The sequence below is a fragment of the Thamnophis sirtalis genome, unplaced genomic scaffold (genome assembly GCF_051295495.1).
Source record: "Thamnophis sirtalis isolate CommonGarterSnake01/CBP01778 unplaced genomic scaffold, rThaSir2_p1.2 scaffold_4, whole genome shotgun sequence".
Lineage (NCBI taxonomy): Eukaryota > Metazoa > Chordata > Lepidosauria > Squamata > Natricidae > Thamnophis > Thamnophis sirtalis.
The window spans coordinates 105341350-105366820 of record NW_028261384.1 but is presented as its reverse complement, the minus strand read 5'-3'; the positions used below and the strand labels follow the sequence as shown (position 1 = coordinate 105366820).

Sequence of the window (25471 nt, the reverse complement as noted above, 5' to 3'; positions counted from 1 at the left end):
TTTGTATCAATAACATAGGACATCAAAGTAATCTTATAAAATACATGGGATATGTCAACAATCCGTTTTGAGGAAAAGTGTTTTATATCAATAAATATATTTGTTATATGAAAGTAGTAGACTGAGTTTGGGGAAAGCTGTCATTTAATATTACCAATTAATATACTAGAATCTGGAAAATTCTAGACTTCAAAATAAAGATGGAAAAACAGTGTTTTGTATTCCTTGTAGATCTTACCCGTGTGTTGTTCCGTTCTGCCTTTAGTTCTGAGATCTCCTCCTCACGTTCTGACAATTGTTCCCTACATAAATTCAACTCCTTAGTAAGTGCTGCAAATTCCTAGTAGAAAAAATAGATAGTTGTGGTAAAGAGAAGCATTGAAATGGAGAAAGAGACTCTCATTTCATGCATTGATTGTACATGTTATAGTATATTTTTCTCCTTGAATAAATCCCTGGAAGATTGAGAAAATATCCTATTTTTATTTTTCTGGCCTATTCTATAATACAATTTGCTGGCAGCTTTTGAAACTCTCTTGAGAGTCAAACTCTGGAACTCAGTTTAAGCAACTTGGCCTTGATTATAAACTAACAGTTTAACCAGGACATGCAAATAGGACCAGTGAGTAAGTCAAAGATTTAAAGTGAGTACAAAGAATAAAAAAGCAAAATGTTCCATAATGCAGCATACATAACAATGGAGAAAAGTCTAAACAAAGATGCATAGGAATCTAAGGATCACATTCACAAGCAGTACTCAATTTACAACCAGAATTGGGACCAGAATTTCAATTGCTAAGTGAAGTGCCCGATTTTACTTTTTTTTGGTTGTTCAATGAATCACTGCAGTTATTAAGTAAGTCATTAGTTATTAAGTGAATCTGGCTTCTTCCATTGGCTTTGCTTGTCAGAAGTCATTTGAGGTCAGAAATTGTGATTATGTGACCCCTAAATGCAGCAAGAGTCAAAAATTCAGGTTGGTTGCCAAGCGCCTGAATTTTGATCACCTGATTATGAGGATGTTTCAAAAATTGTAATTATGAGGATCAGTTGTAAGTCAATAGTTACTAAACAAATGGTTGTAATTGAAGGTTTACCTATATAACAGTCCAAGGAAAGTGGGCTGTACATCTAACATTAGATGGTTGAACAGAATGACAAAGGTGTTTGTTTTGTTTTGAAACCCTGATGCTTAATAATATCTTGCATACCCACAGTTGAGTTTTCTAACTGAATTTTCATTTGGGTCAGTACTTTCTTCAGCCACTGAATGGAAACAGACAGGCATATGGACCAAGTTTGCTAATTTATGAAAAGGTTCATGCTTTGATTAGAGAAGGTAGAATAGTCTATTCCTTCTAAAGCAGTGTGGTCAACTTTTAAAGATCTACCCCAGGCTAGTAAGTACATAGAAAAAGTGCGATGGATAACATTCTAAAAACTATTGGTAGGATTCATACACCCAAGTAAATATTCATTTCTTTTAAGCAATATTTTGCTTATTGTATAAACCACCATGCTCTGTCTCATACATGGTATTATAATAAAAAGATGTTTTGCTAACTGCAGTATCTGAGTTCAAACATATGCCCAACCATTTTTCATGAGTTTAAGCATAATGTGTGAATCCATCTATTAAAGCAACTCGGGCAAAAAAGTGAGAGAAAAGTCGGATTGGAGTATCAATATGTACCGCATGTTTTTTTCATCAAGTATTATTGTAACGAACCAAAATTTTGCCTTCTTTGCTTTCATATAAAGTAAAAATGCTATGTTCATAGCATAATGACTTACACCTGCATTATACATATTTTTTCCAAGCAAAGCCAAAATGTAAGTAGTGTTTAGTTCTGGAAAGACAGATTCAAGACAGCAAGGGTGAGAGAAAAGATTAAGTAGAGTTACCCTTGTCACTGCTTAGTCTCTTTAAAAGTCAGATCTAATCATGGTTTTCTGCTCGATCTGTTCTGGGCTATTATGTAATGAAGGTACTGTAAAATAGAATGCTGTCTTTAGTTTCTTTCCCTTCTCAACTAGAAATAACAGTTGCAGTTCAATGTACTTGGAGGGTACCAGGTTGCAGAAGCTAATTATTTCAAATAAATGTATTATAGCCCTTTAGAAGTTTCAGTACAATAGAAGAACCATAAGACCAAATGTTAGTTTATTTCCCAAAGACCAGCATGCTGGCATTGTAGTCAAGTTGTTAAATATAATAGGATCATCTCTACACATTTCTGAAGAAAATAAGTATTTGTTCTAATATAGAACACACAATTCATTTTCTTTGGACATGTTCAACTTCAATGTCTCCAGGATGTTTCTATTAACATTTTGGTAATTATGTGCTTGCAGTGCTAATATCTGATTGTTCATACTGGTGTACTTTAAAACAGAATTTCTGTCCACTTCATGAAGAGTCTACTCTCTCTCCTGCCCCTTGTGCCTTTGGATACATTTGGCAAATGTGATTTACAGAGTATTCATATATTGATGTACTCATTTGCACATCTTTTCTTCATAGAGATCACCTGCTCTTTTACAAAGCATAACTTGAAACTGTTTCAGTGACTGAAGGAACTAATAAATACATATTACTATAGTTTAGACTGGATTTGGTATTTCTGTCCACCTATCAAATATTTCCCAAAGATACGGGATGGGCAGATGTTGTTTGATAATGTTAATGGTATCATTTCAGGATGTCAGCTGTTCTAAGTAAAGCTGCCTTTTGTAATTGATTGATGGGGATTTTGTCAGTGTCAATGGGATTCAAGGTACTCCAATATGGGGACTGGACTCAAGATGCCTATTACAATTGTTGCTACCTTTGCTTTTTTTTGCCGTTGTTGTTCTATTTCTATTTGTAAGTCTTTGTATTTTGCCATCTTCCCAACTCTTTCTCTTCTATTTTACTGCCTCCAGGTACTGCCATGTCCACTAGATATTGTCTTCCTTATCAAAAATTGTTGTGTGATAAATACTTAATTGCTGGAATTTCACAGTCCCAGAGCACTTTAGCATCTTGTTGATTTTGTAGTTCTACTATTATTCCACTATTTATTTCATTTATTTTGCTCAACATCTTCAAAAAAAGTGTTTGGGTGAAGAAGCTCTGCAGTGTAATAGGTTGCAGATGATCTATGTCAAATTAAAAGGTTTTCTAGTACAAATATAAATATGATGTTTCTCCATACTGAGGTACTCGTGTTCTTTTCTTTCCCTTTCTTCCTTTTCTTCCTTCTTTCCTTCCTCACTTCCTTTTCTTTCTTTTCTTTTCCTCCTTTCCTTGTTTCTTTCTGCCTGCCTGCAGGTAGTCCTTTACTTACAATCATTCATTTATTTACCATTTAAAGTTACAACTGCTTTGAAAAAAGTGACTTACAACCAGCCCTCATACTTAGTCATCAAGGCTTTCCTACAGTCACACAATCAAAATTTGGATGTTTGGCAATTAGCATGTATTTACGACAGTTGCATCCCAGGGTCATGTGATCATTATTTGTGGATTTTCCCAGCCAACTTCCAAAAAGCAGAATCATGGGGGGAATTTGGATTAGCTTAATGACCAATGATTCACCTAGCAATTATGATGATTCACTGAACAGCTATGACAAGAAAGGCTATAAAATCAGGTGCAACTCACTTAACATATGCCTTGATTAGCAACAGAAATTCTGGCCTCAATTTTGATCACAATTCAAAGACTGCCTATACTGTTTAGCCACATAGACATCCTCTGGGGCTTCCGGCAGTAGCTTCAATCTTTGCACTAATGTGCAGTGTTGTTCTTCAGAAACTTCTTTTTTGAAGTAGTATTACTAAGTAGTCCCGAAGAGTTGGTAAAAAAAAAAAATCAAGTTGGCAGCTGCAATTATGTGAATGAAGCCCCGCTCTGTTGATCATTGAGTTGCTATCTTGACTTTTTTTAAATCCTTCCTTGCAGATACCCCTATTAGATTGTAACATCTTTAATATACTGCTGTTAATATCACAAAGTAATTCAACAATACTGATTCTCTACACCAGCTAAACCTACTGAGTCTAAATCACTGGTTGCTCCTTCTTTTGTTTGGCTATGAATTTATATGAATCTGTTTGATTTAAAGATAGCCAGAATTTGCTTGTTATGTAATTCAAACATCACTCTGATTTTTTTCATTTCAAAAACCCATGTTTTTAAACTATGGATGGAATGAGGAAAGAAAGCAAGTTCAAACAAGATGTTTTGTAATTCGTTCTATACTGATTTATATAAAATTCAGATATCCAACAATTCTAGCATTGTATCCCTTCTTATCATGGCTTGCCTGTTTACCCCTCACACATTAATTGATTCTGTATTGTCTGTGACATTTAATGTTTATTATGGCTGAATTTCACTCATGTTATCACCAATTCATTTCTCCATTGCAAAGAGATTATTTTGCATTATTTTTTTATTTCCTTTCCCTACTTAGTTTGCCATGCATGATTTAGCATCACACAGAACCTTTCATGTGGAAGGATGCGAAGAGAGTGGTAAGAAACAAAGTGCAGTTACCCTGCTATTATTAATATTAAATTATTTCTTTTTGTATAAATGATTGACATTATTAGGTTTACTGTTTTTATTGTTTTAGTGAACAGGGATATCTATGTGAATTTATATAGAGATATGTGTATTGTATAAATTAGAATTATTTTAAGCCAATATTGTTTAAACGCAATACAACATAAATTTAAATAAAATGTATGAAAGTTTTTTATTATAACCTTACTGTAGATATGACAATCCTTTATCCACCTTGATGCCTTTTGAAAATATATTGATTCAAAAGCTGATTAAGTATTAAAACTATTTTATTTTTACTATATAAAAACATTTACTATATAAAAATGAAACTCTGAATTTGTACTGAAGGCAACAGCCAAAGACAGTTACAATGAAATGCTTTGCTTTATTTTTTATGTGTAAAAAACTGCTATCCAAACAAGTCGAATCCAGCAAATGTGAGGACAGTATAGTGTGCTTTAAATTATGCTTTTGATAATTATTCCAATATTTTAAGAGCTCAGAAACAGGAATCTTAAATCCTACAGCCAGATTTTCTTTTTTACATTATTTTTTCTTAGCAAAAGCTTCCAAAGTCTCTTCCACATCCGGAATGTTTGGATTTAATTTAGAGCAAGGCATGTGGCAGTAAGGAGAAATTGAGGAGTGGGAGGGCGGCAGCCTGACATTCACAAAATTCCAGTCAATCCACTCATTTCCATCTTATATGTTGGGGACCACATGTCAAAATGGCAGCTATATAGATTTTCAGGACTCTTATGGCTAATAGTCAAATACATCACTATAGCTATGTTATTATAATGTATGTGATAATAGTAGGCAGTCAGGTGTCATCCAGATGCTAATTCTCACAATTCCTTTGACTGATTGAGGACAGCTAAAGTACCGGGCAGCCTATTCTTAATGCTACAATTCCAGAAAAAATGCATATATGTTCTAAACTAATAATGATTTCATAACTTCCCATATATCACCTTTTTCTTTTCATTTGCACAAGAAACAAAAAAGGAACATGAAGCACCAAAATATTGTTCCTTACACAAAACAATACACATGGCAATGTATACTCACACATACAGGATCTCAACAAAGTTCTTGTTTTTTAAAACTTTGTAAATTATTTCATCTTTAACGTTATTGAAAAATGGCAGGAGTCCTTCAGCATGGAATAGTGACTGGACAATTATAAAATGCCATATTGTAGCAATAAATATCTGCTTACCTCTTAAAATATATTTTTGAAAAGAAATGTGAATAGTCGCATTAAAATTGGGTAAGTTCAAATTAGCATTTGCATCATATATACAAATATTAAATTGGCAATATATTTAAAGAATCATTGTTTGAACAATAATTTGTATCCAAATGATGAATTTAATTTTCTCAACTCCTGTCTTGAGAATAAAATGTCAGAGCAAAAAGGACCTCTGAACTACCATGGGCATGGCCTTAGCTGTATCCCTGATTATCACATTTCTTTGCATGCAGAACTCTGTTCAAAAATGATATAGAATTCAAGGGGCCAGAACAGAAGAGTGCAAAATGCAATGGATTAGAACTGCTGAGAATCAGGCAACATTCAAGTTTAATAAATTAAATTATCCAAAATATTTGTGTTTCCACTTTTCAAATTGGACCAATTTCATTTCATCTGCATACATTTTTTTATTTCTCAGTATTATGTAAATAAAAGTTAATATCTATGTCAATCCATTACTGTCGACCTCATGGGATAAACCAGATAGGAATCACAGACAGACAAGATAATTCTACTTTAAGGTAAAGCAAGAATGAAAGTATATCTCTATCCCGCCATCTCCTTTACAGCCCCAAAAACTTTTCTGATCTTCTTGCCCCACCACTATCCATTGCAAGCTGTGCTGTCTCTGATCTGACCTTTTCCTTTTTAAGTCTCTTAATCCAGTTTCCCACATATCATCAAAATTTACAGGTAGTGCTCGACTTACAACACAATTGGGACCAGAATTTTGTTGCTAAGCAATGTGATTGTAAATTGCAGAGTCACATGACAGCATTGCTTATCTATGGCAAATCAGGCATTCCCTGTTGCCAACATAATCCCCAAACCCACATGACATTATGCAGCAAGAGGCAAGAATCCCAAGTAAAGAAAATGGAAGAACATGGAGAGGGTTAGGGAGGCCTGGGCTGGCCCACACAGGGTGTCATGGTATAGTGAAGCCCAGGAAAGCTGGAGAAAGTATATGCTGGGGCTAAAGGGTTTCTTGGTATGCTATGGCTTTGGGATTACAAGCTTTTTGCAAAGTCACAGTGCACCACAAAGCCCCTTTGCACTATGAGAAAAGGCTAGAGTTGCAGCACCCCAGGAAGGCTTTTTGAACCACATGAAGCCCAGTTCAAGCCTGGCCCAGCAGCGTGGCACAAAAGCCACTGAGCCCTAGGAAGCAAGACCAGCCCAGGCCAAGCCACAGTGGCCCTTATTTTCATGCCGTCTGAGGCTCCTGCTGCCCTGCATTCTGCTGCTCCAGCTCATTTTTATCAATTTTGTGATCCTGCTGCTGCTGAGGCAAGCCTGCCACAGTCCTTCATGAGGTAACTGAAATTTCCTGACAGTTAGAACAATTAATCAAATGAACAACTTGCCTCCAGAAGTTGTGAATGCAAGTCTGCAACACTGCAAGTCTAAAAGATGTTGGATAGCCATTTGTCCGAAACGGTGTCGTGTTTCCTGCCTGCAGGGGGGTTGGACTAGAAGACCTCAAGGTCCCTTCCAACTCTGTTATTCTATATCAGTGTTTCTCAACACTGATATATTCGCTGGCTGGGGAATTCTGGGAATTGAAGTCCAGACATCTTCAAGTGGCCAAGGTTGAGAAACACTGTTCTATATGAACTAGCTATCACGTGAGACTATCTTCCCCTGATCTCACAAGGAATTTGCCATGCGTGATCTTGGGAAAACAGTTTGTGTGGCCAGTAGTAGGAGCAGGCCCGGCATCTTTGGTCAGCAGCAAAAGCAAGAAGTCAGGAAGAACAGATGGAGGATGGGTGGGGGACATGGGGCAGATGATGAGAGTTGAAGTGCCTCTGCGGTCGTAACTGCAGGCAGGTTGCCAAGCGCCTGAATTTTGATCACTGGTTGTAAGTTCCTTCGTTCGGTGCCATTGTAACTTCAGTCACTGAATTAGTGGTTGTTAAGTTGAAGATTACCCATATGTTAAGAGATGGGAAGTCTGCAGACTTCCATAACTGTTCATTTTCAGATCTATCATTCTCCATCTCCATTTGTATGTAGATAGATATTGGTATTTATATCCAGAAGATATAAATCCACCATGAATTATAGTAATCAGAGCTACTCCTATTTCACTATAAGCCAATTAAAAATAGCCATTTTATAATGCAGAGGGACATAAGTGGGGAACTACTTTCTGTCAGAAATGTGCCAGTTTTCTTTGCTGTTGGTTTCAAGTAGACTTACCAGATATTCAGGAAAAGGAGAACATATCCTATTTTTTGTCCTCAGTTCCTTTGTCCCACAGCCACAGCATTAAAATCAATTGTCAAGCTTTTTGAGTTTCTTCAGGGGTGGTTTTCTTCTGAAAAGGATGCTGTTTCTACACTAGTCATTCAATTTTTTTTAATACTATGGCTCTGTAAATTTTCTATTTGTTTCCATAGTACATCAATAAACTTGAGAGCCTAGATTTACATTATTTATTTCCTGATTCCAGCAATTGGCTTCAATCCAGCCCTTTCAAATCTATGATCACTGTAATCTGTAGATCACGTGACTTGCCATACATTTCTATGATTAAATTTGGAAAGTGCATCATTGTCAATTCTATATTAATATAGAACCAGTAATATAGAGTGATCTTGAAAATGAAGATTTGTTGGAAAATTGTTTCTGAAAAACTAGTCTTTTTGATGCTGGAAAAATAATATCCTATACATGTAGAGCTATTGTAAGTACATTTTTTGCAGTGTTTCATGGTAATTTTTTCTTTCTAAAGAAAAACAATTAGTGTCTCCTCATCTTATCTCCACCCCTACCTTTAACCTCTTGTCCAATTGTCTTGTCTTTTTCTTTTGTTTTCTTTTCGTGTTCAAGTATCTGGCACCTTAGTTTCAAAGCATAATATCACAGTATTCTTATTTTGTGAAGCATTTTCTGAATTTTACTGCTTTGAAACTGCTGGCTGTTACATTTCCTTTGTTTCCTTCTAAAATAATTTCATGTATTAGAGTTCTATCTAATTGCTAGGAACTGCACTGTAGGTCCTTAATAGGAAAAGAAGATATCAAAAGAAAAGAAGATATGAAAAAGAAGTTATCAATACATGCATTATTTTAAAAGAAAAAGGCTGTTACATAGTTTATTTGCCCAATCCAATAAGTGCCCATATGTGGCATCAGGCAGGATACCCAAAGTGATACTTTCAAAAATTAAATATTCTTAAATTTACTCTAAACAAAATTACAATATGATTATAGAGTATATTGAGCCCAAGGAGAAGAGATTTGCACTTTTGTAGTTTTGAACTACATCCTCTGGTAGAACAAAGAAATCACTATATTTTTTATAATCAGAAATCACTGATTTTTATCTTTCTTGCCACTCATAATTGGAGCCCCCTAATAAGCAAAAATACACTTCTGACCTACAGTATTCTTTTCAATCTGTTTTCCTCTGACACCAGGAAATTGTTATTAGCAACTCTTATAATGAGCAGAAGTTTGGTAGTGGTATTGCTTAAGGCAACAGAAACTGGGAGATTATGAGTTCTATTCTTGTCTTGGGCACAAAATCTGTTGAGAAACCTTGTACCAGTCACTCTCGCTCAGCCTTGGAAGGAGGCAATGGCAAACCACTTCTGAAAAACCTTCTCAAGAAAACTACTGTTCAGTCAGTTTCTGAGAGCAGGTCACAACTTAACAAAAGGAAAATAAAATTCTTATAGTGGCTTTCCATATCTAAATTATACAAATGTTTCAGATCGGCTGATCTTCGTGTGTCAGGGAGGAGAACAGTCACAAACTGCTTTCCTCTTTTGCTGTTCAACAAGACCATTCTCTGCCCTTCACAGAAATCACTAGAGGCACTGGAATAAAAAGCCAGCACAAAACCTTTACAAGGTGGTAGAGAGAGAATGTTCATAGAGCATTACCCCAATTCTTCTAACCATATCTTATAGCCAAGTAACATATTTTCATTGGTTTTTTTTTCATTGAATCAATTTCAAAATAAGCTGTAAGTGTGGGAAATTTCAATGTGCAGAAATAATTCTTGGAATTTACATTTCCACTGATTCATTTCTCTGCCTTAAATGAAAAGTTCTGGCCTCTAATTTCACCTCTGGTTTATCTGATTTTTCCAAATATTGAACCATATTTTAGAGGGAGTTGCCTCTGAGTAATTGCCCAGAGCAACTCTATCCTCCTCCAAAGACTTTTGAGCCAATGCAGTAAACTGCCATCATTGCTTTCTCTTAGGAATGTGCAAAATACAGGGCTCTATTTCTCTTCTCCTCTCTCCTCAATCACCAAGTAGGCTTGTTTCTCCTCTTGAAGGCCATTATGATCCACTATCCAATGAGAAAGACAGGAAGGGCAAATATCATTGTCATTGTTTTTATGACTATACTAATGGCACATTATTATTATTATTATTATTATACAGAATTTTCTATCAATCACTCTAGGAGCCTTATCCAGTAAAAAGCAGGATAAAATATTTCAAATTAATAAAATGAATGAATTACTTAATGCAAGAACCAAATTACAATTTGGAAAAACTACAAAGAACCTCAGAAACTGTGCACATTCAGCCCACCCACTGGATGCCAATTTTTCTAGGCAGCAAAGATTTTGAGACTCCTATTACCAAGACAGCTTTGTAACCTTCCAGCTTTTATTCTCACATCCCCATTCCTGACCTGTGGGAGGGCAATGTTGAGCTGACGTTGAAGTGACTCCTTCTCATGACCCAATTCACGCAGGCGGAGTTGGGAGGTAGCCAAACTTTCCTGGGTGTCACGCAAAGTCTCCAGAAGCCGTTCTCGCTCATTCAACATGTTGACCATGAGTTGCTCGAAATTGGCATCATCGGCCCCATAGGCCGAACCACGGCGGTTGTCCTCATTAATGGTTGGCATCACTTCGCACATCATCATGCCAAGTAAAGTGGGGAGGGATGCCCTGAGGGCTCCTCTAGAAGGAACAGAATAGTACCTCTAGATTCTGAAAAAGAAAAGAAAAAATATCAAATATTACCTGGGAAAATGAGAATCTGTAGGAAAAGAATCAAACCAGAATGTTGATTTCAGACAGTAACTGATGGAATAATAGTTTAAGATAAGAATATATACTCTGCACAATGAGAGTCCCAAGTTTAATTGCAGACTATTTGATTAAAAGGACTGACTGAATAGAAACTAGTGGAAGAAGCCATTCCTTACAACGATGGGCTATTATCATCATTTGGGACAATTACATTGACCAAGTTGAGCTATAAGAATTGTAAGTGGACTTCTCCAAATGGTATAGCCTACAATTTCCAGCGTTCCTCACTGTTGGTCAAGCTAATGAGAACTGCTGGAAGTTAAAACTGAATAAAATCAAATAGGCCATATGACTTCCTCCCTGGTTTACACTAAGAACTTCTCAGCACCTCTTGAACAGAAGATTCAATGATTTTCCAAAATAATTCACAGTTAACATGAGCATTGTCTTGGATTTGCTGATAATATGATAATAAAGGCAGATGGGCCTTTCTGTCCAATCTGTATTTAGAAGAAATGCCTTAAATTCAGACAATTTCTTGGCAATATTAGGATAGTCTGAGCTGATGCAGGAAGCAGAATCCCAAAGCGGTAAGTAGACACTCAGAGGATATTTTAGAGAACAGGAAGAAGGGTTAAGGACCCTTAAAAAGGGATGGCTTGAAGCCTGTTGCCAAAACCCACCATAGCTTCAAGCATTTGACGTGGCAAGATAAATTGAACTCAGACAGCTATAAATTCTAGTTTGGAAGTATAGCTGGTGGGGCGGGGGGAGATGGAAAAGCAGCTTACAGACACAGGGTCTGGAATCAGCAGACAAGACAACACACATATTCTGCTAATTTATTACAAATGGAAATAATGGGATCATGGATGTTACCACAGTCAGTGCTGCACTTTTGTCACCACTTCCCAAGTGAAAATATCGGTTCCTCTTCAACACTGAAAGAAGAAGAACATTAATGTTCTCCAACACTAAGGGAGAAGAGGAATGGAAGGAGAAGAGAGCTTGAAATAATTGACTTTGTGAGCAGATGGAGAGAGGCAGAAAATCACGTGGCAGGCATGAAGTTCAGCCGGTTGGGGAACTAGAGATGCCAGAAACCAGTCCAGCCTCATCCCCGCCTTGATTTCCAACCCCATTTCAGGGCAAGTCATCTTTCCATCCTGTGCAATGGCTTTGAATAGCAAATCGCTACTAACTATTGGCTATAATACCTAGAAGATTGGTTTTGTAATCTAAAATAGATGGAGGTAATTGATTGGGGAAGTGTCCTAGAGCCAATTCTGTCTCAATTCTGTGTGCCACAAATTAATCAATTTCCAGGAATTATGCAGCCATTCCTTCACTTCTAGAAGTATATAGACCAGTAGCCATATATCTCTAAATTCATATCTTAGTTCAGCAAAGTAAGGTTAAAACAAAAAACAAACCAAACTCCCTCCCTATCTATTGAAACTGGTGGATTGCTTAGGATTCATATGTCTTAAATATTCAAAACATGATGTGTATTTTATAATAGTAATAATGATGCTTTTTTATAGGATAAAAGCTTAGAAAGGAAAATAAGAGTGTCAAGGAACTGAATATTTTTGCTTAGCATATCACAGAGTTGTAAATTTTGTACTGAGTAATAAATATTGTGCAAGATGCTTACTTATTATCCATCAAATTAGTTTTATTCTGTACTTAATCTTAAATTTATTCTAATATAATGGATTCTGCAAAACATTGCAACAAGCACTCCACATTATTTGGATTGGAGGACTGATACTTTTTAGTTAGTAAGAAAGAACCAGAAATATGTCTTCTTTTTTTATAAAATTCAGCTTTTTTTTTTTTTAAGGATTGCTATTTGGTGATTTATGTGCTACATATCTCATTTGTTTTTTTCTATTCAGTTTTTACCATTTTACATGTTACTATTTATTTATTTAAAATATTTACTCCCTATCAGATTTCTAGGCTTTGTATATTTAAAACTAAAAAATTAAAATGCAACACCTGTTATAAATAGAACAGTCAAAAATAATTCAATTATGCTATCATAAGCTCCCAAATTCTAAGGTGAACAAAAATATTAACCTAAGCCTCAAAATGTAAAACTGTATCAGTTATTGTAGAAAGTAAAGATATAAATGGCTGTGTTCATAGAACTCATAAAACAATAAACTCGCTGAGCACAATTTAATCAACATGTGCAGCAAATTCAACCAACCCATCTAGTTAATTTATGACTCTATGTACCATGTAAATTCAAACTTATCAAAATCTGACAAGTTAATTGTGGGTAGTGTCTATTGTGTGAACATACTTATATGTAAATAGTAGAAATAAGGAATGTGGAAAAAGGATTGACTGAAAATTACAAGGGTCTCCATGTGGTCTTTGGTGCAATATTTTCGTTACAAATGGAATAGACACCTATGAGGGTATAGGGAAGTTTCCAGGAACAGTGTAGCATTTTGTTGATTCAAAGGTTTGTACAATTTAATCCTGTGCCAATTATTTGGATAGAAAGCTGCCATTCCTGTTCTGTGTGTTAGTAACAGGCACATAGATCAAATATGCACAGAAGGTAGAACAGGATTTACTCGTAGGTCTTTGGATGATATGCAGTAGATCAGCAAAGTTTTTGACTTATCAGCAGTTTAACAAAAGCAAGTAAAATGTAAAATTAAATAACATACACTGAAATTTGCAAAGTGTAGTTTTATGATAATCCTATATTACTAAAGATACTAAAAGTACTACTTAGTTATTTTTGGAATTCTACTAAAGATTAGAGTCGTCTTGTGCTCAAATCCCCCGGTCTATATAATTTAGATGTAGTTTCTATTCACACACAAAAGTAGTAAAATAGAATACAAGTTGTCCTTGACTTGCAGTTATAATTGAGCATGGCATTATGATGGTAAATTGTGGCAGTCATTAAACACGTCACCATATGACTGATTTTAACTATTTTTGTGGTGGTTTATTATTAAGCAAACATTGAAATAGTTAAACAAATCTATTTTATTCAATAGGAGTTTTTTGCTGGAAACTGTAAACAATGGAAAACAGCAAAAAGCAGCAAAAATCACGATTATGTGTTGGCCTATATACGAGCCATTTGCCAAGCACTCAAAATACAATCATGTGACTATGATTGTAGGGGAGCAGTATACGGCCATCAGAATTTCAGAATTACCTTTTTGGGACGCATTATAACTTTGAATTGTTGACTAGTTGCTAAGCAAGGACTATCTGTAAACCTTACTATGCCTTCTATTTCCCTCCTGCTATCTAATGTTTAGTCAATGGATTTTATAGTAAAATGTAGAAGCCAAAAAGAAGTTATTAAAGCATAAAATATGTCTACTTTTGATCATAATGAATTATACCAACAAATATTCCAACACAATTCTCTCTCTCTCTCTCTCTCTCACACACACTCTCTCTCTCTCTCTCTCTCTCTCTCTCTCTCTCTCTCTCTCTCACACACACACACACACACACACACACACACATTGAAATCTAACTCCTCTGGAAAAAACTAGGTTGAGGTAGAATGTTAGGACAATTGTCTTATCATAAACTTTAATATTCTTACTTTCCTTTACCACAGTCCCTTATAATATAGGAAGTGGGTTCAGAATCAGCCTGTACATAACAATTAAACCAAAGAAACTTCAATTATTGGGCGGGTCAGAGATATTATTAACAAGTGATATGTTTGCAGTCATACAAAATGCTTAGTACCATATGTGAATTCAGTAAGGATAAGGGGAGGGATGAAAGGACTAACTCTCATCTGTTACATCTCCCTAAACCATTTCCTCTGCCCCACAAGAAATTCCTTTTATTTCTGCCCTGTATCTTCTCTTCAAGGAGGTGATGCTTATATCCTACAAAAGGAAGGAGACACATCATAAAATAGAACAGACTATTCAATTATTAACATATTCTAAATGCAATCTAAAAAGAATTGGTATAATTTAAATAAACATAGAAGGCATCTTGACACCAAGGGAAAGAGAAAGTCAGTTGAGGAAAGTATCCAAGTCCTAGTAATGGCAGCTTTAAGGCTTTTATTTTCGTACAAATCTTTCTATGTACAACCAGGTTGGGACCAACAATCTTTGAAAAAGATAAGTGTCTTCTGTGAATTAGGACAGATAGCCTCTTGTTATCAGTATCCTCCTTTTCCTTTTATCTATGTGATTGATCATTGGCACTCTGGATAGGGAACCTAATTCATTGTAAGCATGGCACTTCTAAAAGAAATAGTGATCTCTGTTGATGCTGAATTGAGTCTTTGTCTTACAATACCTCCCATTTTGTCAGTACACACATTTTCTCCAGCACCATTACTACTATATTCCTGCTTCTTAACCTTCTGCCAAGCTACGTTTTAGGCCTGGAATGGCCTCCATATTCAGGCCCTTCCCAAAACCTGTGTCTTCCAGAAAACATACCTGTACTAATGTAGAAACTACATCTTCATATCTTTTCCTTTTGTTTTGTTTGCTTCCATGAAAAGCTTTTGATTCAAATATTACTTTAACTGGACCAGCTAGGTAATTTCAGGCCAAGCCCCACAGCCTTAGACGGACAGAAATATATGAGTGCACTGCATAACAGGATATATTTTTGTGATCTTTTTTGCGAAGACACGAGAGTATGCATGCACATAAATGCTGACCCCAAGCAGAATATTTTTCTAGAATAATGGAGATAAAAATATTAAGCAGCCATATATATATATATATATATATATATATATATATATACACGGAGCTGTAGATATAAACTATAGTGCAATAAACAGAGCAAGGATGACTCTGAGGAATAGCGGGTTCATTTATTCCTCCCGCCTTCAGTCACAGAATGGATGGGGTTACACAGCACACTAAAACCAGGTTAACAAAACACAACTGTTATGTGTTTTATAAGCTTTCAGTCTCCAAATACTATGGCTAAATGGATGGCCTGGTTCCCACAGCATGCTGAATCATAACCTATGCTACTCAATGTTAACTAGTATATTGTGCAAAGCCAGCTTTAGGGTTTTAAGCAGACCAAAAAAAGAAAAACTCCATATAAAATTAAAAAATAATACAGTGCAGTATAATAAATAGTATGGAGCTTAGCAAATCCCGCTGCCCCTCCATTTGCCTCTTTTCAACACATCTTTGTTTAACACACAATTACTTAAATTTAATACCCACTCACACCATATACTGCAAGCAAGGTATTCACAATCAACCCTCCCTTGATCTAAAGACCCTTTCTATAAATCATGTTGCTCAGAAATCTAGTTCAGGTGAGAGAAAGGTGATCTGCCTCTCTTCAAAGCCAGAACTTCTCTCCAGCTGGCCCAAAGAGTTATAAGATATAAGAGTTAGGGACTGGATGGGGGTTAACAAGCTTGTTCTCAATCCAGATAAGACCGAGAGGCTGCTGTGCTTCCCTCCTACAAATTGGCCAAGTGTTCCATCTCTCAGGCTGGGGGGTCAAATTCTATGCCCCTCAGATAGGGTCCGCAACTTGGGAGTCCTCCTGGACCCACAGCTGACTTTTGAACACCATTTGTCAGCTGTGACCAGGGGGGCATTTGCCCAGATTCGCCTGGTGCACCAGTTGCGTCCCTACCTGAACCAGGAGGCTCTCACAACAGTCACTCGTGCCCTTGTGACCTCTAGGCTGGAGTACTGCAACGTGCTATACATGGGGCTGCCCTTGAAGAGTATTTGGCGACTTCAGCTTGTCCAGAATGCAGCCCGCGAGCGATCATGGGTGCGCCCCGTTTCACCCACGTAACACCTATCCTCCGCGAGCTGCACTGGCTGCCTGTTGATCGCCGGATTCGCTTCAAGGTGCTAGTTGTCACCTACAAAGCCCTTCATGGTATTGGACCTGGGTACTTGAGAGACCGCCTGCTGCCAATTACCTCCACTAGACCAATAAGATCCCACAGACTAGGCCTCCTCCGAATTCCATCAGCCGCCCAGTGTTGACTGGCGACTACCCAGAGGAGGGCCTTCTCTGTGGCTGCTCCGACCCTTTGGAACGAACTCCCCATGGAGATTCATACCCTCACCACCCTCCAGGCCTTCCGTATAGCCCTTAAAACCTGGCTGTTCCGACAGGCCTGGGGCTAAAGACTTGCAGCCCCGCTCCGAATGGTATGATTGTTGTGTTTTTTAGCTGTGTATGATCTTTATGTTCTGTAACTTTGTTTGTCTCTCTCCCCTCCCTTGAATTGTGAGCCGCCCTGAGTCCCCTCAGGGAAAAGGGCGGCATACAAATAAAGTAAAATTCAAATTCAAGATTTAGCTCCTGATACTATTCTGGCTAATCAAATGAATTTCAGCACTGTTATTAGGGATCCAATCTTCTTTTGGTGTGATGCATGTTGCTGGAAATAACAAGATTCTTGTTAATCCTTGAAATAACAGGATTCTATTTTATGATCTTCCAAACCTGCTGGAAAAAAAATGCAGGCAGAACTCAGAAGGGAATGCACTTGTTTTAGTTAAGAATACTTAGGCTATTCAAGGCTAGTTCTTCCTATAAATCATAACTACTGAAGCCAAGTTCAGAGGAAACCAAGAACAAACTCCGTCAAAAGAGAAGCGGAAAGCAGTAAAAATCAAAATTGAGTCTCATTGGCGGTACTTCACCTCAAGCCAATGAAAGAGCTCACCAAAGAAATTTTGGGATAGTAAAGCTTTATGCTATCTTGTTGCATACCAAGGCTCATTGCATATAGTCCCTCTTCTTCTCCTCCAACATTAAGAACGCATGAAGCAGCTGTAGCAATCTATAAGTGAGACACCTCAGTTGACTACTTCAAATAATCAAACATTGCCCATTAGCACATATCGTAGGGACATTCGGTATTTATTTGGCATACCAGAACCAAGAAAGGAAGGAAGGAAGGAAGGAAGGAAGGAAGGAAGGAAGGAAGGAAGGAAGGAAGGAAGGAAGGAAGGAAAGAAGGAAGGAAGGAAGATAGACAGATATGATAGATAGATAGATAGATAGATAGATAGATAGATAATAGATAGATAGATAGATAGATAGATAGATAGATAGATAGATAGATGATAGATAGAAAGAAAGAAAGAAAGAAAGAAAGAAAATAAAGATGGATGTGTGGAGGGTGTAATAGTGTAAAATAGAGTAATAAGTAATAAGGGACACGGTGGCTCAGTGGCTAAGAGGCTGAGCTTGTTGATCAGAAAGGTCAGCAGTTTGAATGCCTAGCATTGCATAACGGAGTGAGCTCCTGTTACCTGTCCCAGCTTCTGCCAACCTAGAGTTTGAAAGCATGTAAAAATGCAAATAGAAAAATAGGAACCACCTTTGGTGGGAAGATAACGGCTTTCCATGCCCCTTTGGCATTTAGTCATGCCAGCCACATGACCACGGAGACGTCTTTGGACAGCGGTGGCTCTTCGGCTTTGAAACGGAGATGATCACTGCCCCCTAGAGTCGGGAACGACTAGCACATATATGTGCGTGAAATCTTTACCTTTAGAGTAATAAGAAAGGCAGCTTTGTCTAGTGGTTAAAGCTCCAGGTTAGATCTAATCCCACTTTAGGCACGAAAGCCAACTAGGTGAGAAGTCAGTCCAACTCACCTGACAGGATGGTTGTTGTGGGGGGAAAATAGGAGAAAGAGGTATTAGGAATGTTCACTGCTTTGAGTTATTTATAAAAATAATAAAGGTGGGGTTTTTAAAAAAAAACTAAAAATAGCAGCTTTCAATAGAAGAGAATATTTGTGGCTCAGAGTTGAATTGTGAATCCTTGGTGCTCTCTCAACTCAGTTGGCAAGCTCAAAGAGGACCAAGGACTCCACAATGGGAATGTATGCACAAAACTGTAGCAATTGCAACCAATGGGGAAGACCTGGAAAGATGATTCTCATAGTCTCCCTTCTTCAGACTTGCAGACAAGAATAAGTAAAGAGGATTGCAAAAGAATATTACAAAAGCTGTGAAAGCCAAATCATTATCAATAGTAAATGTCTGCTAGTATGTCAATACATCGAAAAACTTAGAATTATACTTGAAATATGAAAGGGGACATTCAGGTAATCTCTCACTCTTTTTTATTCCAAAACCAACAAATTTGTAATCTTCGTGACTTTATAAGAAAGTGAAGATTCAAGAAGTGAAGATGACATCTAATAAAATTATTCTTGCACAGCATTCATTCATTCATTCAGTAACTGCATCTTCTTGTTTGTCAACCCACCCTAGCAAAATCTAGAGACTTTTTCCTATGGAATTATAAGGGAGGGTGAATGGTAAAATCATTCCAAACCATGGTAATCTAATATAAAAGTAAAATAATATGAGTTTATTGTGAATGAAAAACTTCAATATATTTGGAAGTTAATATACAATTTCATCAGACACATTTAGCCTATAAAGGCACTGCTAGGATTGGGACAGAAATGGAGGTGCTCCAATCTTGTGCAATAATGCCAACTTCCATTTGCCTCCATCAGAACATCTTTGCTGTCACAGTATAGATTGGATTCATAGCCACATGTGGCAGAACAAAGATAAGACCTGTGAAATCCAGGAACAATCTTCATATTTATTCGTGAGTTTGGGGAAGCATGTCTTGGAGAATGTCAACGAAGTCAAGGGTCATTGCAGAGGTATAAAAACAGAAGAATTCAGGTGGGTCCGGCCAAGAGCACATTTTAGTTTAATATTGTGTGTCACCCAAGGGCTAAGCTAGTGCACTGGAGAAGATCAGAAGTAGCACCACAAAGCAATCTTCTTCCATGGTTGGTCTCCAACAGCTATTATTAAAGGTATGTCTCTGGTGCTTTAAGAAGTGCTTTAACAGTCTTGAAGATTACTAGTTGTGTTAACCTCCCCCATGAAATTGTCAAGTCTCCTTTAAAAGCCATAACCATAGATGATGGCAATGAACTTCATAGTTTAACTACACTTTTGGTAAAGAAATGAAACATGAAAACTATTTTATGTAGTTAAAAATAGTATATTTATTATGGGAGAATCTATCCATTGCTGTGATTCTAAACAAATGCAAGAAACAACGTTTTGATTTCATTAACCAATTGTTCAGAATCAAATATCATTCTATTATATGCACCTGGAACATATTAATAAGATGTATGTCACACTTAATATGGACATACATCTGTAAACATGTATATTCCAGGAGAAATATGCACAGGAAAGAACTTTGAATTCGTAATACTGATTGTATTTTTAAAATATTTTCCAATACCTCTGCTCATACATGTTATAACAGAGGTCCACCCTTACCATTTCATCTCCAACAGTTTGGTAAATGGATATGTACATTTCACTGATTGCAAGTATGTAAAGGAATAATTCTTCTGTTCAGAGATGCACATTCAAACACTTATGCAATATTATTGTGTTACTCTACAACACTGGTCACTGTTGTACGTAAGTTTGAATCTGTGTCAGTATGTGTGTATTGTGCCCACAAAATTAAAAATGTCCCCCCCCAACTATAATTACATAAACATTTCTATGGGAAGAATTTAAAAAAATCCCTAGAAATATTTATTATCAAAAACCTGTATGAACACAGTTGCCAAAAAGAGGTGGTGCATGAGGTACGCTTATGAGTCTGTCTCAAGTGTCTAAACTACATGGTATCTTCATTTGGGTCTTATGGGTTTATCAAAAATAACTATGGAAGGCTGTCAAATCTTTGACTGCAAAAATAGGAAGCAGACAGCAAATCCATCAACTCCTTCAATAGGCATGAAATGAGGATAGAAAATGTAACTCCCTGAGACCACAAGAGGAAACACTCCAACTTTTAACTTCATATAAAGAATTTTAGGCTTTGGAGAAGAGATTGTAATCTATTGGCTGCAAATAGATATTTTAATACAGACCCCATAATATTGTGTGCTATCAAAGCATCATGCATATTCTTTTTTCTATATACTATGGTACTATAGCCTTGATATATAGCAAGAGGGAGTCTTAGCAGGAGCAGCTCATCCAACAAACACATTGTCTGATTTGTGGATGCAAGAAAGGATTTCCCAGGCAAACATCTGGGAAATAGGAATGACATCTGAAGAGAATTCAGTGCAGATGTTTGAGAGATGAAAACATGAATAGGCAAAATGAATGAATGAATGAATAACCAAAATATTGATCTGATACAATACATATGGAGAGTCAAAAGATGAAGAGAAAAATGAACTAGTGGCTGGATGTTGTGCTGGAAGCAGAGGCTTTTTTTAAAAAAAGAAAAAAGTAGATGCAGGTATGGATGTGGAATCAAAAGTTGAATTATGTTCATACATCACACTACACTATAATTAACCATGGTTTATTATATAAGTAATTATTGACTTATATAATACACATCAAGCAACACAGCAAATCATAAACATGGCTTACAAATTACAATGTTTGCATTCATCCAACCGACTAAGGTCAACCAAGCAAATCATATAATTGCTTAATGTGGTGAACATTTCCTGCCATCGGGTAGAAGGCAGGATCATCTAGGGCTACATGTCTTGAATCTTGGGGAGCAAATAGTATTGGTAATTGTGGAGTACTTGGGAAAAAAGTTTCTGAAATAGACAGGAATAATGGAGTAAGACCATCATGAAAACATGGGATGTGCGTGTAAACGTGTAAAGGTGTAAACTGAAATAGACTGCAGACCCTTTGGCAAAGGACAAAGAGGCTGCTAAGGCATAAATGTGGGTGTTGCACTTGAAGTCAAATGGAGGTTGGAAAGTAAGGAGATGTTGGCTAAAGTGAGAGACAAAGTGTAAGTAGTGGGTAAGTATGAGATTGAAACTTGATACCTTTCAGTCTTGGAGGCTTTGGAGGCACAGATAAGATGACATCAGAAAAGAGGAGTGCTATTGGGGAATGCAGTTGCAGGGTAGAAACCAAAAGTTCTCTATGGAGGTAGGTAAGAGCTTAGGGGTTGACAGCTGAGCAGAACACAGGCAAGGCCGGTGAGAAGATAGTGAACAGCTATTGAAAAAAGCCTTCTTTTCTCATGGATTGGACACTATTTTACAGGTAGATCTAAAGGGATGTGGAACATGAGAGGCTGCTGTGAAAGATAAGAGGACTTTTGATGAGCCAATGACATGAGGCAAATGGGTGGGATGCATAGCACTTGGGGATGGTGATTCAAAGGGCTGACAGTGGCAGAAGCCCCCTCCTATAGAGGGCCTTGTGAAACTGACCTGGTTGGGCGCCTGAGTCCAAGCTGGTCAGCATCTGTTTTAGGAACTAGAGTGCCTTGGCAGACAGAGAGCTAAATAGGAAAATGAGGCTGGGTTAGGTGCTAGGGTTTTAGAAGCTTCCAGGAGAAAAGATGTTGGGAGCTGTTTGGGAGGGAGGGGGCGCCCAGAAAAGGATAGGAGGAGGTAATAGACAACGTGGCTGGGGGAGAGCAGGTTAAGCAAAAGAGAATAAACAAGAAGCAATCTCATGGGAATGGGCTCAGAAGCCTTGGTGGTTGATTGGACAGAAAAATGAGATGCCCGGAGCCTGCCGGAGAATCTGGGTGGCTGGGAGGGGGGGGGCAGACTATGGATGCTATGGCTTATGGGATCTCCTCTGTATATTGGGGGTCTTCCTGAGGCTCAGTGCAGAGTGCGTGGGAAAGACGCAGGTGCTCTAGGTGCAAAGCAAGAAGGGTGAGAGTGAAGCGGCGCGGGTGGAGAGCAATGGAAGCCGTCGGGAGCCCGGGGATGCGGAAACCAGTGAGACATTGAGCCAAACGAGCTAAGGGAGGGGGGGGGAGCAGAGATGCGGAGCCGGACGATTTCAGATAGCGCTGCTGCGAAAGGGAGAAGGAGCAGAGGTTTCAGCGGAAGGCAGGGAACAGCTGGTACTAGAAGAGGTGAAGCATCCTAAGAAAGGACAGAGAGGACGGAAGCAGCGGGGCGCAACGCAGGTTTCCAGGGAGGAGATGGGAGCTCACGAGCCCGGTTCTTACCTGCCTTTGCAGCAGGCGGGGGAGGCGGCGCTGCTTCTGCTGGTGATGGTGCTGATTCAAGAGGGATGCAGGAGACAGCCGGGGGGGAGGGGGCTGATGCCTAGCCCCTTCTCCCGGCTTTCAGGGATGGATCCTGATTCCCGTCCCCCCGGGAGAATCCACTCCCCAGCTCCGGCATCCCTCCCTCCCGGCCGGCCGGTCGGCCACCGCCTGGCGCCCCCCTCTAGCCCGCCCAAGCAGATCCAGAGAGCAAAAGGAGGAGACAATCCCGCCCCTTTGCCCAATGCAAAGCTACGGTGCCCCTGCCCCTTTAAGAAAGTCCTGACTGACGTGTACTCTGCCCAACGAGCTACCCGCATACTTCGGGGGAGACCCTGAGTTACAGCCCACTCGTGGAGATGGGAGGGGAAGCCATACTCCGAGTGGCAAGGAGGCCAAACCAATGGATGGAGGAGCTAGTGGGCGGGAGGGGAACACGAGAAACCAATTGGGGAAGCCTAAGGGCGGGGCTGACTTTTAGGATGATGTCATTCAGTGGTTCTTCAGGAAAAAAAGGGTGGGGGGGAGAGAAGGAGAAGAAAAATCAGATGCATCGCAGGTAAAACCGGTGAGGGAAGTAACAAAAAAAGCAAGCAGTCTTTGGGTTCTGGCCCAAACAAATATTCCAGCGCTTGTTAACTAATCGAAGGGAACCCGGTGGTGAGATTTAAAAAAAAAGAGACGTCGACCAGTGTACAAAATGCACCAAATACTTCCATTGGCATAAAAAACACAATTCAGGAAGGGTCTGGCTACTTGCATTACCTGGAAGAACACCTGAACCTGTGAAAATGCAGCAGTTTGGAGAAAGCATCAAGCACATTACTTTATCCTGAAGATGCACAACTCCACCCCAAAAAGAGGATCGTTTCATGCATGTATTATGAAGAGGGAAGCAGCAATCGAGGAAATGCACCAGTCCATGCGACATCAAGAGAAATTAATCAAGCCGCCCACTATGAAAGAAAATGATGCATCAGTCTGTTTAACCGAGGGGAAGTCCTATGCATATACCTCAGAGAAGAAGAGGATTATTTGAGAAAAGCATGGATGGAGAGAAGGAACTAGCTCAGGGAACATGTTTTTTCATCTTCTGGAAGAAAATTCATGCAGGAAACTATAGCAATCTTCTCAAGAACAAAACATAAACCTATAGCCCTGGAAGGGAAGGTGTTCTTTGCTGGCACTGTGGATGAAATGTGCTTGCTTAGGGAAACCAGCCCAGAAATGGAAATATGTCAAGAGATGCTGTAGGGGAAAGTGCAAAAATCAATGCATGAAGCCAAAGAACTGCAAATCAATGCAACACAGAAGACAATCCAGGGATGGAGAGGCAGCACATGCATCATTAAAGTCCTTTCCAGATGGTGAGGTGGAGGGGAATAACACATTTTATTTTTGGTGCTATATAAATGCTAGCGCTGAATCAACAGCAGTACAGCACACTACGTTCTCCCCACATAAATGCTTTGGAAGACCAGAGAGGTTAATTTTCCTGACATTTTCTTTAAAAATGGGACAAATGTGCTCTTCCTTCCTTCATTAAACATTCTTAAAGAGACAATGAATGCAAAACAGGCAACAAATGACAGGACAATACTGCAAAAGGACAGGTGTATTATGTTTAATTTTGTCTTTAAGTGGGTTTGGTATGTAGTCAGTTTTTTAAATGTAATTGTTTAGTTAAAATTCAGTGGTGCGTGGCTACAAGCCAATTGGGTACAGTACTTATGCAGCCACAGACCTTGGTGGCATTAGAAGACAGCATGAGGATGCAGAAGTGGGTTTAAGGGTTGGTGCTACATGGTTCCCTTTTAAAGGAAATGCAATTTAGAGGAGAGATGACTAAATAACGACTTACACTTTTAATAAAGTCTGCAAAAATCCCAAGATAATAATCAACAAGGTTGTAACTATCCAAGCTATATTAACACATGCAAGCAAAAACAATATGATAAATGAAGCATGCCAGCAAACCTCAGTAAATATTAATTCACAAACAAATATATTAAACAGCAGAGTTCAAAAGGATAATTCCATATAGGAAGATAAACCTGGGAAAGAACAGAAAACTTCATTTACAGTGTGTGGCCATAGACAGTGACATAGCAATAAAATAAAATACACCTTTCCCTAAAATTTCAATTACAGGTGCAGAAAAACCAAGAAAACACATACATTAATGTCATATATTGTGCAAGTGATCATAAAAATAATCTGCATCCCCTACTTATACAATCAACAATAACAAAATATTCTAGGGAACTATATACACACCTTGGATTCATGCATTTATAAAATTCCCATACAGCTAAGAAATGGGCAGTGCATAAATGTTGAAAGCTGTTCTTCAGAATCTATCTACTGAAATCCGGATCCACTCTCCTATTATTATAAGAAGATAAGAATAATTTGTAAACAATAGAGTAACAATGTAGATATTTTTCAAACATGTATTGGGTGTTTTCATAATAAAGGAGCATTTCAGAGGAAGTTGATTTCCTCTGTGATGGGAATGTGTCCATCATAAAGTGTTCCTCAATCAAACTAGAATTCCCTCTAGATGCCTCTTGACCTCTCTTGCAGGTGCTTGACTTCTCTTTTAACTTTTGT

At 38.1% G+C, this 25471-nt stretch overlaps 1 protein-coding gene across 7 annotated transcripts in view; it reads right to left on the bottom strand.

Annotated features, from left to right (window-relative positions):
• Nucleotides 1-23065, bottom strand: part of PPFIA3 (PPFI scaffold protein A3) — a 65382-nt gene extending 42317 nt beyond the window's left edge. For 3 of the 7 annotated variants that reach the window (XM_014065529.2, XM_014065544.2, XM_014065536.2), the window contains exons 1-3: nucleotides 22820-23064; nucleotides 10477-10780; nucleotides 239-340 (exon numbers count right to left, since the gene is read on the bottom strand). In XM_014065529.2, coding sequence (XP_013921004.1) covers nucleotides 239-340; nucleotides 10477-10713 — 339 coding nt within the window. In that variant the 5' untranslated portion in view covers nucleotides 10714-10780; nucleotides 22820-23064. Of the gene's footprint in view, nucleotides 1-238; nucleotides 341-10476; nucleotides 10781-22819 lie in introns of all 7 variants that reach the window. The other 4 variants (XM_014065567.2, XM_014065552.2, XM_014065559.2 and 1 more) reach the window with 2 other exon arrangements.
• Between the last annotated feature and the right edge of the window lie 2406 nt (nucleotides 23066-25471).